The following is a 17,302-nucleotide window of genomic DNA, read 5'->3' on the forward strand; positions in this document are numbered from 1 at the left end:
AGGCAGAGCACGCTCTCCTTAGGTTGAGAACAAGCTTATACAAAAGTGGAAAAAAATCTGGAAAGACGCTGGCAAGATGGCTGAAACAAAGAGGTGCAGGGTTCTTAGTTCCAGCAATTAAAGATGATAGAGGAGAAGTTTTTACTAATAATGTGGATATTAACAGGGTTTTAAAAAGCCTTTATGAGAATTTGTACAAGTTTGTGTCAAGTGCGCATGTAACTAAATATCAGGAGAAATTACAAATATCGGGAAAGTTGGGCTTCTTATTTTAGGTTAGGGTGTTTTATTTTATCAGTGCAATCTAGTAAATGACCAGATTTAGATGCCTTTACAGCTGAATGCTACAAAGAGGACTTTAACATAATAGCACCCATTCTAGCAGAAGAGAATGCCAAGGCAAGTGCAGAGGGACAGCTGCCACCAACATTTAACGATGTGTTGACTTCATTACTCATGAGTCATGTACCTTTTTGTTTACTTTGGGGTCATGTTCATTCTCTTATGTGCTAGGCGATAACCAGTCTTTGAGTTGAGCCCTTGGTTCACCATCAATAAATAGCAGTCTGGCATATGCCTTAGATTGATTGGTACACTTTAAAATAAGATTAATTGCAGCTTCATGTGCAGTATTAATATTTGTTCTCATTTTGAGAAGATGAAAAATACAGATCCTTCATGTATGTTATTTACATATCTATACATTCATATAACTTTTTCATAAAGTCATTGTTTCTAAAGTATAGCTTCAAGTATTTATAGATGTGGATTTTGCAGGAGTGGCACAATAGTGTCCTTATGCACCATACACATTACTAATACTTCTTTATTGATACATTAGGTTGGGTAGTATGTTCTGAATAAACATTTGATTGTTTGAGTACCTCAGGTACACCCCTGCAAATCACTACTGCTGTTAATGGTTTACCCACCTGTCTGTTCAGACTAGCAAGTGCCCACACTGTGGATCTGAGTGTAGCCCTTTCACTGGACGCATGAAACTGGTTTTAAACTGCTATTTTCTGACATGAGGTAAACACTGAAATTTTTTCAGTTTACCTTCAAGATTATATTGTCACTCCTAACATCTTGTTAGGACTTTGGGCAATTTTTATACACTAAAAATACAGCCAAATTCTAACAGTGATGTACTGTTTTTCCAAAATACAGTGAAAGACTGTAAAGTCTGACGCTTTCTTGGAGCCAAAAACAAGACTGACTGCTGACAGCAGGCTACCGAAAAATTTGACAGTACGATGCAGTATTTTCTTTTTAAGAGTTTTAAGGACATGTACGTTAAATTGATGTTTTGAATAAATATATGTGAGTATGTAAATTTACATTAATTTAAATATAAGGGGAACATTAGCAAAGAAGAGATAAAGAGCTTTATTGAAATTATGCAAAGTTTGAGTAATTATTTTATGAACACTGGATTTGTACATGGCCTTTCGCATTCAACGTAAAGCTTCAGTGAGTGCCGTAAGCTGAGGAAATGAGTGAGAAATGTACGGAAGTGCAAAAGAATAAAAACTCGAAACCCCCCAAAAATCTGGTTTAGTTTCTCAAACTGTTTGAGAGAATCAGTTCACTAAAATGAATTTAACTGCTCACCACTAGAGCAGAGTTCTGGGAGTAAGTTGTGGTGCAGTGGGTAGTGCTGTCGCCTGACAAGACAGTCCCGGGTTCAATTACTCTGGGAGCTCCAGTTTCCTCCCACACTCCGAAGATATGTAAGTCAGGCAAATTGAAGATACTAAATTGTCCCTAGGTGTGAATGAGTTTGTCTGTGTGTCTGCCCTGCAATGGACTGGTGACCTGTCAAGGGTGCTTCCCTGCCTTTCACCAAATGAGCGCTGGGATAGGCTCCAGCACCCCACGCAAACCTAATTAGGACAAGTTGCTTAGAAAATGAAAAGGAGTAATGAACTGTGGAAATAAATCACAGTACTGACACTGCAAAAACTCAGTGAAGTACTCAGTGGAGTTTCACTGTAAACCTCACACTACAACACAATACTGTAATAAATAAAACAGTACTTCACTGTTGAAATAAATTACAGTAGTGACACTGTAAAAATACAGGACAACACTGGCAACCACAGCCACCATTACTTCACTGTAATTTTACAGGACAATTTCTTAGAGTGTAATTCAGCAAAGTTTCTCCTTTATTTGTGTGGAGGCCACACCCACGTTAGAAAGTGCTGCATTGTACGTGAGGGGAAATTCTGTAAATGGTAAGTTAGGTCCTGCTGTCACACCACTCAACAGCTGCCACAGCCACTACAACATCCCAGTGGACCTACATGTTGGAGAGCGAAAATGCGTAATATAAACCCTTTTATTCTAGTGTTCGTAGGAATTGTTTTGACTGGGTATGTAGAATTTTTATTTGTTTCATGTATATCTTATCCCTGATAGCAGTTATGACACACATTTTGGTATTTCAATTGGTCAAGCATAAACTTTACCCATCAATATGTGTTCATTTTTACTGCTTTACAATTAGCCTTCATTTAGCTTATGTTTTTGATTGAATTATTGCTTGTATTTGTTGGTTAATATCTATTAAGTTCACATCTATGAAGTCTATTAAGTCCACGTGAAGCTGTGCAATAACAATGTTATGATTGGAGAGTGAAAACAATAAAACCAATGGGATATTACAATGTATTGGCTCCTTTCAATAAGGCAAACAAATGTTAAGTGGATTCACATTTGATTACTGTCAATCTGGGTTAAAATGACATAATTATCAAATTAATAAACTCCAAACACACGCCTTTTCTATTGACCTGCCTTCACCATGAGGGTATGATTTGACTGTTGAATTCATGATCCCACATTTGAATAAATATCATTGGTATAATTTTGTTTCTGCTCTAGTCTTTTTCTCACTGCCAGCTAAGACAAGTCAGAGAGGATCTTTGTCTGCCTGAATAACCTGATGAATGATGAATATAAATATTAAAAGGATCATTACATGCCTGTTTTTTTTAATTATGAGTATTTTTTTTTCTTTTGCTAAGGTTTGCATACTTAGGCTACTCTGCCCAGGGATTCAGGTAAGAGTCATCACTTGGTCTTGCAGGGGAGGACATTTTGTGGAGCGAATTACAAAGGGGCTTACAATTCTGTGTAAAGTCCCAGTGAAGTGTGCGGTGACTGAGCTTCACAGATATAAATGAATATCTGGCAATTATGAGGATTTATATGCTATAGTACTGGGAACATATCATTTATTAGCAGGGTGGTTATAAAATGAATGAAATGTGTCTCCAGATTTGGCCATTAAAATTGAAAAGAGCCCAGTATGGAGGGCTCAGAATGCTAAAATAGATTAAAATAAAATAAATGAGAATGAGAACAACCAAAGTAAATTATAAATTGTTTCAGCTCTAACATTTTCATCACTCTTTATTCATTATAAAATGACCACAAGATGTTACAGTAAAATCATTACATTTTCGCGGTAGAAAAAAGAGATTTATCCGAAACCAGTGATTTTACTGTTTTCTTTCTTTCTTTCTTTCTTTCTTTTGTGACAACGGCATGTCGTCAAACTCAGAGTCAAGCTTACATTGGATTCTACAATGTGCAGAAGATTTCGGCTTGAAGAAATGAATTGATAACAGTTAATAAACTGATGTCTAACAGATTAAAAAAAGGCGTGTGTGCGTAAGGTTATCGGTGTAGTCAGTACAAACAAGGCACCTTCTCATAGTCTTTAACAGTTTGACTGATATCGTAATGGTTGTGTGTGGTCTAAAACAAAAAGGACTGTATATCTTAAATACGCTACACAATAAACCGCACAGGATACAGGAATAATAACAATACAGGCATATCATTACAAACTACAGGACATACAGCAGTGCAATGGAACGCGGTTTAATCACAGACACAAGTTAACATCGAAAAGCGTTCACAAGGACTACACTTTCCAGGGCTTCGCATATCTCATTACATTACAGTAATGCAGTATAATAACTATTTCAACGTACTACTAAATATCTTCTGGTCCTGGGCAGTGTTGTGCAAGTTCACACTTTACAAGAGCTAACTCAAAGTTCGGTTCACACAGATTAAAATGAACAAATTCACTTTCATAAGTCACAGTTTCGAATTTGGAAGAAGTTCATAGTCCCAGTTTTGAGTTTTTTTTTAATGAGCTGCTCTGAGCTGATCTATTTCAGTAGAACTTCCTCCTATCCATCCATCCCCAGCCCACAACCATTGCCACTTCCCACTGGTTGTGTATACTTGTACATTCACAAGTTATGTATTTTATTAGTGGAAGTGGAAAAGCAAATAAACAAAGTAAATTCCTTTGTTTTCTCATGTGCTTGCATATGTACATCAATGTACTCAGTGCTCACTACTCACCTACCAAAAATCATGCATAATACCCTTCAAACAAAAGCAACAATTAGACTACACATATCCTGCCCACCTTGCAGGAATTTAAAAATTTGATGACGATGTGGCTGACGTTCGGACTTGTTTTTTCAGACAATGTGCATTAAAATGTGCGATTTTTTTGTACTGACTAGTTCATAAAACTCCTTCAAATAATCATATGAACTGGCCTCAGCAGTACCGCTAGCTGCGCTGTCTTAATCGCCACTTGCACTGGCCATTTTACAAAAAAGAAAAAAAAAACACAGCACACACAGCAAGCACTGTGTTTTACTGTACCTGAAGATTCCGAATGTCGCATGAACCTGAACTCAAGTTCACGTTCTTTAGTTGCAAATGGATACGTTCACGTTAACCGTTCTCTGAAAAAATGAGCAAGTTCATGCACAACACTGGTCCTGGGAATGTAACTTCTCATGTATGTGTCAGCATCCACATACAATTTGCGGTATTTGTAAATGACGTCATCAGCGGAGAGACAAGAACCATTTGAAGGTACATTAATAATCAACATAAAGCAGCAACTAGCCAATTACGCCACCTCATTGCAGGAACTTAGTTTTTACTTACTTTTGCGTCATAGAGAGCACACAATAAAGACAACGCTTGCAAACAAATGGGAGTGGTGCAACAGGAGGGAACTACCCTCGCTGATGCCACGGTTGGTGCTAGATTGGATCAGCCGGATGTATGGGAGGGAGGAACACACTAAACTGTGATTGGTTATAACCTAAATCTACCCCTATCCCGACCCTAACCCTGACCAATCACAGCAGGGCAGCGTCCCGCCGGCTGATAAAATCTAGCATTTGCCTGATGCCATCGCACCTACTGCTACCACTTTCAAATCAGATAGGGTTCAACGTCTGGTTACTCTGGGGCAGAATCAGCTTTGCACATGTATTCCCCCGATAGCTATTTTTCATTCAAGTCAAGGCAGGTCAAGTAGAACTTCATTGTCATCTGGGCCATATACAGTACAGCACACAGCAGAGACGAAATGATGTCCACCTTGGACTATATGGTGCAACACTTTGTTAAATAATGGGCTATATGACAACGTGACAACATTTCCCGGTGGTTAACTGATTATAGAAGCTGAAACCTGAGGTGGAGTGGTTGGCAAACTAAGCTGGCTATGACCATGTATCAGAAGAAGTCTCAGGTATGGCGGCATTTCGAACTTTTGAAGGACAGCCCTAACAAAGTTAAATGCACATTCTGTATGCATGAATTCGCTTATCATTTAATAATATCGAATACGGCAAACCACTTGAAAGTTGCATAGGCGGCCATCAACAAAGAGACTGAAGACAAACATTTTTTTTTATCTTAAATATCTCAAGTCTTAAATTGCGTTTACACATACGATTTACGCATTATGTTGAAAGAGAAATAAAATAAGCCTATCCTGTTGAAAACGAACTTATTGTTTCATCGCAGGCAACGCCATGAATTTATTTTAAACTGTTTCATGTGTTTGTTAATTTCGGCCACAGGTTGTTTTTAATGTTTAAAGTGAAATTGACAAAAAAGGCTCTAAAAGCTTGATTTAAACAAAAATAGGCTACGTGTGTGCCGCCAGTCTCATAATTCCGACAAATCCATATGGTTGCCCGACATTATATTCGAACAGGCTGAAATTCAAATCTTGCATCATATGCAGCTGTATTTTATTGATTTTTAAATGCCCGACAAATATGTCCCCATAACCCTGGCATTTTCTGAATGCCATAGTCTATATGAAAAAAAAAGGAACGAAAAGTATATTGAACGAAAAGAATACTGGTAATGGTATGATATATATATGTGTGTGTGTGTGTGTGTGTGTGTGTGTGTGTGTGTGTATATGTGTGTATAGCATATAGTAGATAAGTAGATATATATGCAGTATTGTCATCCCTGGAATTGTGGTTTGAGCCGCTTAGTTCTCAACTTAGTTTTCAAATTCCACATTCTCTCTAGTTCTGTCTTCAATCTTCAATCACTGGTACTTCTCCAACTTTTCATATTCCTTCTTTTTGATGTTACTGCCACTTGGGATGGCCACATCAATCACCACTGCTGTTTTCTGCTCCTTATCTATTATCACTGTATCTGGTTTGTTAGTCATTGGTTACTTGGATCACTGGTCCCACAGTGGCCTAGCTCTGTTCTTTCCACCACCATATGTGGTGTCTCCCATTTGAACTTGGAAGTGACCAACCAATATTCCTTACAGATGTTCCTGTATATGATCTCTGCCACTTGGTTGTACATCTCAGTGTATGGCATTCCTGCCTGCGTCTCACAGCCCACCGCTAGGTGTTGGGTCTTCTTAGGGGCTTCTATGCAGAATCTGTACCTTTAGTCTTCGCTGATATGGTACACCCATGTTTCCATTGATCTAATGCTCAGTGTTTTTTCTTGTGCTGCTGTGGTTTGTGTCTCTGTGCTGTTCAGACCTGCCTTCTCCAGCCAATGGTAGGATTTCACCATGTCAGCCACTTCTGCTATCTGTCAGTGGTGTATTACATGAAGGAGCTTATCCTGCTGAAACACCTCTGCTTCTACATTATCCACATCCCATATGTGTTTGAAGCATTCTTTTAGCAGCTTATCCTTGGAGGCCATTTCTCAGATATACTCATGGATGTTTCAGGTCTCATTAAGGGCAGGGGTCTTGACACCCCCTTCCCCCCAGCTAGTGTACAGTCACTGGATGTTGGATTTTGGATGGAGTGCTCAGTGCTCTGGACTGCACAGTTACCATTTCCTCTCCATTTCCTCTCTGAGCCAGCTTACTACGGTGGTTACTTATCTCATCACTGGCTAGTCATATGTGTTGATGGCTTTATTCTTGTCCTTCACATTCAAGCTGGCTCCTCAAGACCTGTTTTACTGAGGTACTTGGATATTGTCTTTCTAGTTTCCACCTTATGGTTCCCGTGTTATTGGAGAATCCTCAGGTACTTGCAGCTGTCCTGTATGTCTGTTTTGTGATCTTGTGGTAGTTCAGCTTTCTCAATCTTGATCATTTTCCTTCTTTTTACTGTGATGCAACCGCACTTCACCAGTCCAAATGACTTCCCAGTGTCATTGCAGCAGATCGTGGTCAAGTGGATCAGTGAGATTATAGGCGCTTTCGGACCGAACAGTTCTAGGATCTAATTTGATAGGAACTACCCCCTGGGGAGCTTCCCCTAGAACTACATACGTTCTAGGGCTTTTTTCTGTTTGCATTCGCACCGCCAGTAGGAACGCTGAAGTGACGTAAGCCGGCTGACAGCCACACAAGCGGACACACAAGCACCTACCGAAGCGGAGTGTATGCTACCTCTTCAATGTACAAATATACATTGGACGTTGCAAAAATGGTCATTGTTGGGGGATATAAAATACGTTCTAAGACTTTATATTTTGCACGGATCTTTAAAAATGGCGGTTGCAATCATCTATGCCTGCGTCTGGACCAATGGCTGTACACCTACGTCACAAGGTTCCCATTGCGCTGCGAAAGTACCTACCCTGAAGTAGGAGCCAAAAAGGCCCCTCAAAACGGCGTTCTAAGAACTATAATCGTTCTCAGTTCCTGCGGTTCGAACACGCGAAAAAGGGGGTACTTTCTCCAACAGTTCTAAGAACTATGGAAAAGTTCCTCCAGTGCGAAAGCGCCCTATGTCTCTTTTAGTCTTGTTGTGCAGTTTGGTATCACCCATGTACAGGAGGTGGCTGATAGTTGCTGAATTTTTTAGTCTGTATCTGTAGCCATTTGTAATGGTGATTTGGCAGGACAGTGATGGGGATAGTGTATCGCTTCAATGTACACCCCGCTTGATGGTCATCTGGAAAATTGTCTTTGAATTTGGCCTCTAGTGATGTCATCTAGTGACCCCATAGAGTTCTTGATGAAGGTTCTTAGTGTCTCTCTGACCATGTGTAGTGCTAAGCATTCAAGTATTCATTTATCTGAATTGAGTTGAATACTCTCTTGTAATTGATCTAGGCAGTGCTTAAGTTGTTCTGCATGGTCTTGCAGTCTTGGTGAATGGCTCTATCTACACGCATGTGGTGCTTTGTTCCTCTGGTGCTGTTTCCAAATCCTCTCCTTGGCAGTGTTCATGTACTTACACACATGTTCAATAAACTTGGTGGCTATGATGACTGACAGGAGCTTCCATGTTATTGGTACGTAGTTTGATCGTGCTGGTCTCTTGTTGGCGTCTTTCATGACTAGCACTGTCCTGCCTTGGGTTAGTCAGTCAGGGCGGGAGCATGATGTCAGGAGCCAATTCAATTATGTTCTGTTAGTTGTTAAGTGATACAGTGAGAAAACAGTATATATACATATATATATATATATATACACACACACACACACACACATACATACACACAGTATATATATATATACTGTATCCATATATAATATCATTTATTATAATATAATAATAATGATAATAATAAATAATTTATGATTATTATGATGATTGATATTTTTGTTACTAGTATTGTCACTACTATCTCTTATGATTATTCACTATTATAACTATACTGATGATGATGTTGATGATGATGATTATTATTATTATTGTTATTATTATTAATAAATATGGTCATGTTTAGCATGTTCAAGATCACAGGTGTCAAAATCCAGTCCTGGAGGGCCATGGTCCTGCTGTTTTTCTTGTAGACCAACTAAATAGAATCTCTGATTGGCTGAAGAGTGTCCACACCTGTTTTAAAGGTGAAAATCAACAGGTAACTAAGAGGTGAAAACAAAAATCAGCAGGACCCCGGCCCTCCAGGACCGGATTTTGACACCCCTGTTCTAGATGAAAACAGACTAATTAACACAACGTACATACGTTGACGAGGTCTGTTAAGCTCATCTAGGTGATCAATTTAAGCTGTAAGTGTGTTTTAGTGACTACATCTTAGACCCATCAGCCTAAATTTCTTATGTGTTTTGCACTGGTGCTAGTATGCCTAATGACAAGTGTAAGGGCAGTGTTTAGAGAAGATACGTGTTATTTTTGGTTTTATGGCGTAGAGTCTGTCATGATTGTAAATAGTGACACTTGCCAGTTGCTTTTTATTTTTTTGTACAGAAAGGGTTTTTTAAAAAGATGGATCTATGAATTTTTGTTAGTTTATTTTGTGCAATGGTATTTCAATTACATTTTAGTGTTTGATTGTTGGTGATGTTTTCATTTTGCTTAAAGTTGCCTATATGTAAATGGCACATGAAAATGAAAGGAAATAAGGAAAGTCAGTATGATGAGTAAAACTTCAATGTAATAGGAAACTGTGAACTCATGATAGAGATTTTGAAAAAGTCAGGTAATCCCTGCCTGTTGCACATCTGTAACCAAATGACTGATAATATTCTACATCTAAATTGATCGGGACACTAACTACTATAATGCCCTTATTTACCAACATGGAGTTTAGGCTGTACCTACACAAATATTATTTAAGTACTTTCATATTGTAAGCACATAGTATGAAGTAGAATCCATGTCATACCTATCACATCTTAAATGTGATTTTAACATCCAAATGTTTCTTCACAACAACTGTTGAAACTAATGCTTAGTAACCAGTGTCCTATACTGGTGTGCCAGTGAATATTTATTTTGTGCTCTCTACTGCAGCTGGTTCACCTTTGAAGGGGTACCCTGCTTTAGGTAAGTGCTTAATATCTGATAGTTTCGTACATGATCAGAAGTTAAAAACAATGTAAAACATCTTAATGTTGTTAAATTTGTTTATTTATTTGTTTGTTATTTAAGACATCCTGTACAAGAAGTGGTATTTGTCTTGTAACACCAGTTTTTAGCTTTAAAATGAAATCTGTTGTATCATTATCATTGACAACAAATCCTTACCAGAGGTGAACTTTGACAAGATGATTAGATAGAGATGGACTTTCATTTTTAAAGCTGTTGTTTTCCTGAAGAATCTTGACACAATATGACACAAAATCATTTAAAAGCAAACATTAGTTTTTTCCCCCCAAACTGGATGTGGTGAAATGAAGGGCACAAAGCCAGAAATAGTTTTCACAAAGTAGTCAGCTATTGTTGAGAAGAGAAATGGTGGACTGACACATCAACCCAGAGAAACAGCCAATTACATTCTCTTTATTTAGTCTTCGTGTGAGGGTAAGCTGTCCTTCTTGATCATTTCTGTCTCTTGTTCATTATTCCAACATTTTTCAGCAATGGGGCAGTAAACATCCAGGCTGCAAGGATTAAGGACATGCTCTCACCTAAAGGGTATGTATTTCTGGAATACTGTTTGCAAAATTCATGAATTAGGCCTACCATAGAAACAGCAATCTATTTACTTACTGGATTTAAGGTGGGTTTTTTATTATTATAATTCAGACATTTTGATACATTTTTTTGTTATGTATGCATTTTTATTAATGAAACACATTTGTAAACAACTCAAAGTTAAGATTAATGGTCTCCATTGATTCAGTGCTCATAGTTTGTATTTTTTGTTTGTTAAGCCTTTTGTACAAGCAGCCCAACATTCTTGGGGGGTGAGTAAGAGATCCATTCACCATCAATGTTTTCTTCTTTCAGAAGTCTTCTGTCTTTGATTGGTTCCTTCACTAAAATAAACTGTATTTTATTCTCTAAAAAGGTCAAAATGGAGTAAATCTTAGCTTATGAGAAGAACCTAACATTTTCATACGTGCAGCACAAAATGATATTTATTGACGTATGAACAATTCTGGAGGCCAGTATTCTAACAGGGGGTATTCTTGCCCAGACGCTTGTGTGCAACACTAATATCTGTGTGTGTGTTTTACAGCCAAACTGATGTTGCTACGGTGACTCCCTGGTTGGCACCAATAGTTTGGGAGGGCACCTTTGAGCCTACACTCATTGACACAATTTACAAACAACAGAACCTCACCATTGCCACCACTGTGTTTGCTGTGGGAAAGTGAGTTTGTACCTTCGAGTCATCAGAAAGCAACTCTTATCCATTCCTCCTCTATTTGTCTCACTCTGTCTGTCTGTCTCTTCAATATTTGTACAGCTCTTTGACAACCTTTGGACAGTGTTTTATGCCATAGATTTATGTCATACATTCTTTAGCAAGTCACCTCGCGGAGACAGATCCGTTGTGATGTTACAGGTATTCAGGTCCAGAGTGTATTGGGCTGGGTGTATCCTTTCAGGCTCTTATACTGCCTTCAGCTTTTTCTCTTCAGAAGGAAACTACATCAGTTCGAAAAACCTGGAAAAATATAATATAAACACCACTGAGAGGTGAACTTTACTTTGGTAGTCATGTCAATTAATGTTCGTTTTAGTGGGCCTGGTAGGAAATGTTTGGGGCTTTATTTTGAGGTGTTTATGAGGAAAAGCTGAGAGAGCTTAATGTAGACATTGTGTATAAGGATCTTTTTGTGGAGATGGTTGCTACCAGTCTTTCACCAATCAGCCTGACACTGTAAGTCTTTAATAAAGGAAGACATAAAGTCAGGATTCCAAACCTTACTTACTTCAGGCATCTGTCAAAAAGGATGTTTTTGTCTATTATTTCCTTTCTGTTATGTAGATAGATATAGATTGTATTAGTACTTACTTAATGGGTAGAAGGTTCAAAGGTTTTGTCTAATTTTTTTAGGGGGTTTACCATCCAAAAAAGGTTAAGAACCTCTGCCTTAGAGTATGGAGACTGACTCACTATTTATCCCTGCTGTAGGTATGTGCGTTTTTTAAAGGACTTCCTGCAGACTGCAGAAAAGCACTACTTTCTGGGGTTCTGTGTGCACTACTACATCTTCACTGACCAGCCAGAGGCAATTCCTGCTGTAACTTTGGCTCCAAACCGTACCCTGACACCTGTAAAGATTCCGAGTTCAAATCGCTGGCAGGAGATCACATTACGTCGCATGGAGAGGCTGCAGGAGATCATTAAGAGCCGTTTAATGTCTGAAGCTGACTACATCTTTAGCCTTGATGTCGACACCAAATTCTATGGTCCTTGGGGTGCAGAGACCTTGGGCCGACTTGTTGCAGTGCTGCATCCAGGTTACTACACCACAGGCCGTCAGCGTTTTCCATATGAACGGCGTCCACAGTCACAGGCTTACATCCCTGCAGGAGAGGGCGACTATTATTATGGTGGAGCTGTGATTGGTGGTCATTTGGAGGATGTATATCGGTTGGCAAAGACCTGTAAGGAGCAACTGGACATTGATGCCTCCAAGTCTATAGAGGCAGCATGGCAAGAGGAGAGTCACCTGAACAAATACTTCCTCTACAATAAGCCGACCAAGGTGCTGTCTCCAGAATACCTGTGGCAAGACTTCAAGCCCAAAACTAAAGAAGTCAAAGTCATACGTTTCTCCCAGATTATCAAAAACTATGCCGAAGTCCGTCCTAATCCCTAACCTTGAGAACCACAGAGTAAGACGTCTGGGTCCCAGTGAAATAGCCTTTGATTGACAGACTCAGTAAAGGTGACCTCAGGAAAGGAACTCTCTCAAATCAATGTTTTTATCTTTCTCTGAAAAGTGGGTGGTGTCAACAGATCAAGGTGGATGGGGCCTTTCTTTGAAGAGCTTATGAGCTGCATGTATCTTTCCAGTCATGATGAAAATACAGACTTGCTAATGTATTTCGTGAAAATGGAGTGAAAATATCCAAATGAATTTGTCTACAATATCTTGCCAATGTGCTGTGCTTCTTGATGTGGAATTTGGTTGGTAGCAGTGCTGTTTTAGCATTTGACAATAGCTGCCAAGCATTGCCAATTTTCCTTTTGAAGAACAGGACCTGTTACATATGGTTGGTTAATCATTGTTGTAACACTGAAGCTGAGGTGCCAGACAGCTGACTGTCTACTAACAACTCACTCAAGCAGAGCTAGACCAGCTCCCTCATCCAGATGACCTATAGAATGGTTATGGGATAAACCTATATGTTCAAACAGCTGAGGTATTAACCACACACATGTCTGTTTTTGTAATGACTGTGAACCTGTTTTTACCTCTGATCTCAAGATCTAAAAGAGAAAAGAAAGAAAAATATGCAGTGCTGTTGTTTGTAGTTAGTTAGCTGCTCACCTCCTGTTCTTAGGCCCCTAAACCTGACTGTCCACATTCAGTGTTTACTGTAGAAAAATCAGTTTCAGGATTTCCACAGAAGTCTCAGAATGAGATAAAGTGGAGGAAGTGTCTAAATGGTGGTGATTTCAGCTTAAATGTACTAACAGCCTACCCAGAAACTGAGAAGTTTGAGAAAGTTGTCTGATTTAGCTTAAGGATTAAGCCAATCCTTGTATTAGAAACATAAAGATCATTTAGTTTCGATGGGTGTCGTATTTTTAAGTCAATATCTTATATCAGCACAAGTTAATACGTGTTTTGCCTGAATAAAGAACATGTACTAATTTAAATAAGGTAATGAGTGAACCTGGTCTAAGTGGTCCATATTATCCTCACTGTGTGATGAATTTGATGATAGATGCAAAATCCTTTATAAAATACAAATGGAAAAGGTGCATTAAACCTTATACACTGTAAGAAAAAGGGGGAAAAGTGCAGGAGAGTGCATGTTTGATACAAAAGAAAACAAGAAATGAAGACTTTATTATGAGCTTTCACTGTCTCCATGCTGGGGTAAGGGGTGTTAAAATTAGGTACTGACTGGGGAGAAGGGTTATTGATTTTTGATGGAGAAACTGAAATGCATTGGAAAACAACTCGCTTGGAGACACAGAGTGAACAGAAAATACTGCGACCACATTCTGACTCAGTCAGTGAAGGTACAGAGATCAATGAAAAGGATGTTTGCACCATTGTTTTATGTCTGCTAATTGAAACAAATGTAAAATGAAAAAACTGTATTAAATATGCACATATATGAAAGGAGGTAATGAACAGAAAACATCAGAGAGCAATGATTGAATAATTGACAAATAGACTAATCAACATATCTTAGTACACAATAGACAGAGAAACAGTTCAACAGCCACGACAAACAAAAGATAAACAGAAAGATTGTGAAGACCTGTAATTTCATGATGATAGGAAAAGAGGGCTAGGACTAAAGCCTGCAAAATAGAAAAACAGGACAATCTAATCCATTACAGAAACTTTAATCTCATCACCACTCAGTAATGGCCCAAATCAGTAAGGTAACTTAGCACAGCAAGTAACTTACTTTGCTAGCATATAAATACATGATATGTGACACTGTAAAAATTCCTAAAATATACAGTTATTCCAAAACTTATGTCTACATGACAGTATTAATATTTACTGGTATGTTCAAGCTAATCTCTCTAAGCCACTCTACTCCAGGCTCTCTCATGTCTCTAAACTATTACATGTCCATTTTGCACACACACAGGCACACTCACATAAAAAGCCAAGGTGCTACCTGGACGTATGCCTCAAGATTAATCACTATCTTTCACAGCCTGCACCTCCGTCTTAGACTTTTAGTTTGATATGTCTTTGTGCTCCCGTTCTGTGTCTGTCTCCGCCCCTCACCTGTACCTGTTTGTCTAATTATTACCTTGTTAATTTTATCCAATCCTGTTTTGCCCTGTTTAGTTTCCACCTCTATTTATGCCCTAGTGTTTTGCCTTGTCTTTGTCTATTGTTGTTTGTGTTTTGTGCACACTGTCATGCTGCACCTTTTTGTTATTGGCTTTTGTTATTAGTTTGCACTTGTATTTTGATCTTCTTTTGTCAGTAAAGTCTTCCGTTTGGTCACCTTCATCATCGTGTCTCTGCACTTGGGTCCTGCACCACACCACCAGCGTGACACTATCGCTGGTTATAGCTCATCAGGTACATGTTGTGTACCTGAGTATAGCCCTGCTCCTCCTCACTTGAATTACTTTGATCATCCTATTGTTTTCTGCCCTCATCTCATAATAAGGCTAATGGGTGTAGAGTATCTAAGGTCTCTGATTGGTCGGTTCACTTTACTACTATGTCATAAGATCACTTCTGTCCTCAGTCAGGAGGCAACACCCATGTTATTGAACATTAGAGCAAAAGCTATACTGAAGTGAGGACTACATTCTAGTGTGACACTACTTTTCAGCTATTACTTTCATTACTACAACCCAAAGGGTCCTGCTTACCAAAAATGCGCAATATACAATTCTTTATCCTGGTGGTCATTGGAGTAGTTTTAACTGGGTATGAAGACCTTTTTACTTCTTTAATGCATACGTATATAATCTGCCATCAGTGATTATCTACATTCGTATATTTTGATTGGTGTAACATGCACAAAGGATTTTGTAGGATACATTTAAAACTTAAATTAATTTTTTAACTGGATGATCATTTTTATTTTTTAATTAACTTTAAATGAGTGCATGTCCCACCTATATCATCACAGCCTCATAATAGTAATGGGAAAACAAAACGAACGGGTTAAAAATATGTATATGTAAAATATATAAGAATATGCATATGTAAAATATGTTGATAGTAGTAAGTAGTATTTTTTTTTATAAAAAATAGTACTTACTACTATCAAGCAGAAAAGTAGATAAATGTCAAATGAACAAACTCTAAACTTAGTCCTTTTCTGTTTATTTGACTAGTAAATACATGAGCCTTCTTGTAGGGATGTGCCTGAATCCGAATACGTTATTCGGGAAGGCACGAATAATGCGATGGAAACAGAGATTTTTTCCACCCGAAGTTGTTCCTTATTATTCGGGGAAAAAAACATTATTGTCATGTCTGTGCGTCAGCCACTATATTTCTTCAAATCGATTCATATAATTGTGGATGGCCACAAGATGAAAATGCCCATTCTGTTTGCAACATAGGACTTTGATTTCACTAACTAGTCATTTAATTTACAATACATTACTGAAAAGTGATCGCTATATTCTGTAGTCGCTCCCACCGAGTTAGGTGCAGGAGCTAGCGAGACAAAAGTGGCCGCTTGATCACCCCCGCAACATATATCAAAATGAATCTTAGAACCTGTAGTTTTTAGCTGTATGTTTTAATTTCTTATATTTAAAACAAAACAAAACAAAACAAAACAAAAAAACCCAGTCGAAAGTCGTTTCATTCACTACACATTACTGAAAAGTGATCGCCATAGTATGCAGTCACAGCGCAAATTACTTTTGTAAAACAGTAATTCCACGTGTGCCTAGTGAACTGCAGTAACGTTAACACAGCAAGAGTCGCGAACGCAGCATCACTGGAATTTAAGGTTATTCCTTTGAACTGAGAGATATTTTTCTATATGTCTTTGCTGTAAACCGTCTCTATTTCCATTACAAAACAAAATCTTTCGATTTTTAAACCATTTTTTTCAGTTTCTGATTGTGCAATGTCTCCCAGTTAAAGGAGTGGTGGCGGTGGGGTTCAGACAGTCCATGAAACTTAGTTTAGTTCAAAATAAAAATAAAGAAAGAGAGAGAGAGAGAGAGCGAGAGAGAGAGAGAGAGAGAGAGAGAGAGTATAAGGAGAGAGAAGTACAGTATAAGGATATGGAAATATATTTCATAATTAATTTTATGCCAATATTAAGTCAATCTGATGGTTTGAAGGCACAAAAATTGCATTGCCAACGAATATTAGGTTAGAAAATACATCATTTATCCATTTAATGTGACTTCCTATATAAACCACGCCCGCTTCTGCTCTACTATCTGAATACAGATGATATGACATCTCTGTACACCTCTACCTTTTGTAGATAAACATCTGCATTGGACTTTAAACTACATGGCCACTCTAGTCTTCTTGTTAGTATCAGGAAGAGCCACAGAAACTTTCCTGGCACTAATTTCGCTGTGGATCCATTCTCAGCCTGTTGAACTGGAAAGCTGTTAAACATTAATGTTAGATTTCATAATGTTGTGTACAGTAATGTACTTG

At 38.3% G+C, this 17,302-nt stretch overlaps 1 protein-coding gene across 1 annotated transcript; it reads left to right on the top strand.

The window, feature by feature from the left end:
- The first annotated feature begins 10,635 nt into the window (after positions 1-10,635).
- On the top strand, positions 10,636-12,823 carry LOC115819146 (globoside alpha-1,3-N-acetylgalactosaminyltransferase 1-like). Its single transcript, XM_030782698.1, has 4 exons — positions 10,636-10,682; positions 10,922-10,954; positions 11,230-11,364; positions 12,133-12,823. The coding sequence occupies exons 1-4, from the start codon at positions 10,666-10,668 to the stop codon at positions 12,821-12,823; spliced, it is 876 nt and encodes a 291-aa protein (XP_030638558.1). The 5' UTR covers positions 10,636-10,665.
- The last annotated feature ends 4,479 nt before the right edge of the window (positions 12,824-17,302 follow it).

The sequence above is a fragment of the Chanos chanos genome, chromosome 8 (genome assembly GCF_902362185.1).
Source record: "Chanos chanos chromosome 8, fChaCha1.1, whole genome shotgun sequence".
NCBI lineage: Eukaryota > Metazoa > Chordata > Actinopteri > Gonorynchiformes > Chanidae > Chanos > Chanos chanos.

Coding starts and splice junctions, on each gene's coding strand:
- LOC115819146 (XM_030782698.1), top strand. Junction 10,955..11,229: donor CAGCCCAACATTCTTGGGGG/GTGAGTAAGAGA, acceptor TGTGTTTTACAG/CCAAACTGATGTTGCTACGG. Junction 11,365..12,132: donor ACTGTGTTTGCTGTGGGAAA/GTGAGTTTGTAC, acceptor TCCCTGCTGTAG/GTATGTGCGTTTTTTAAAGG.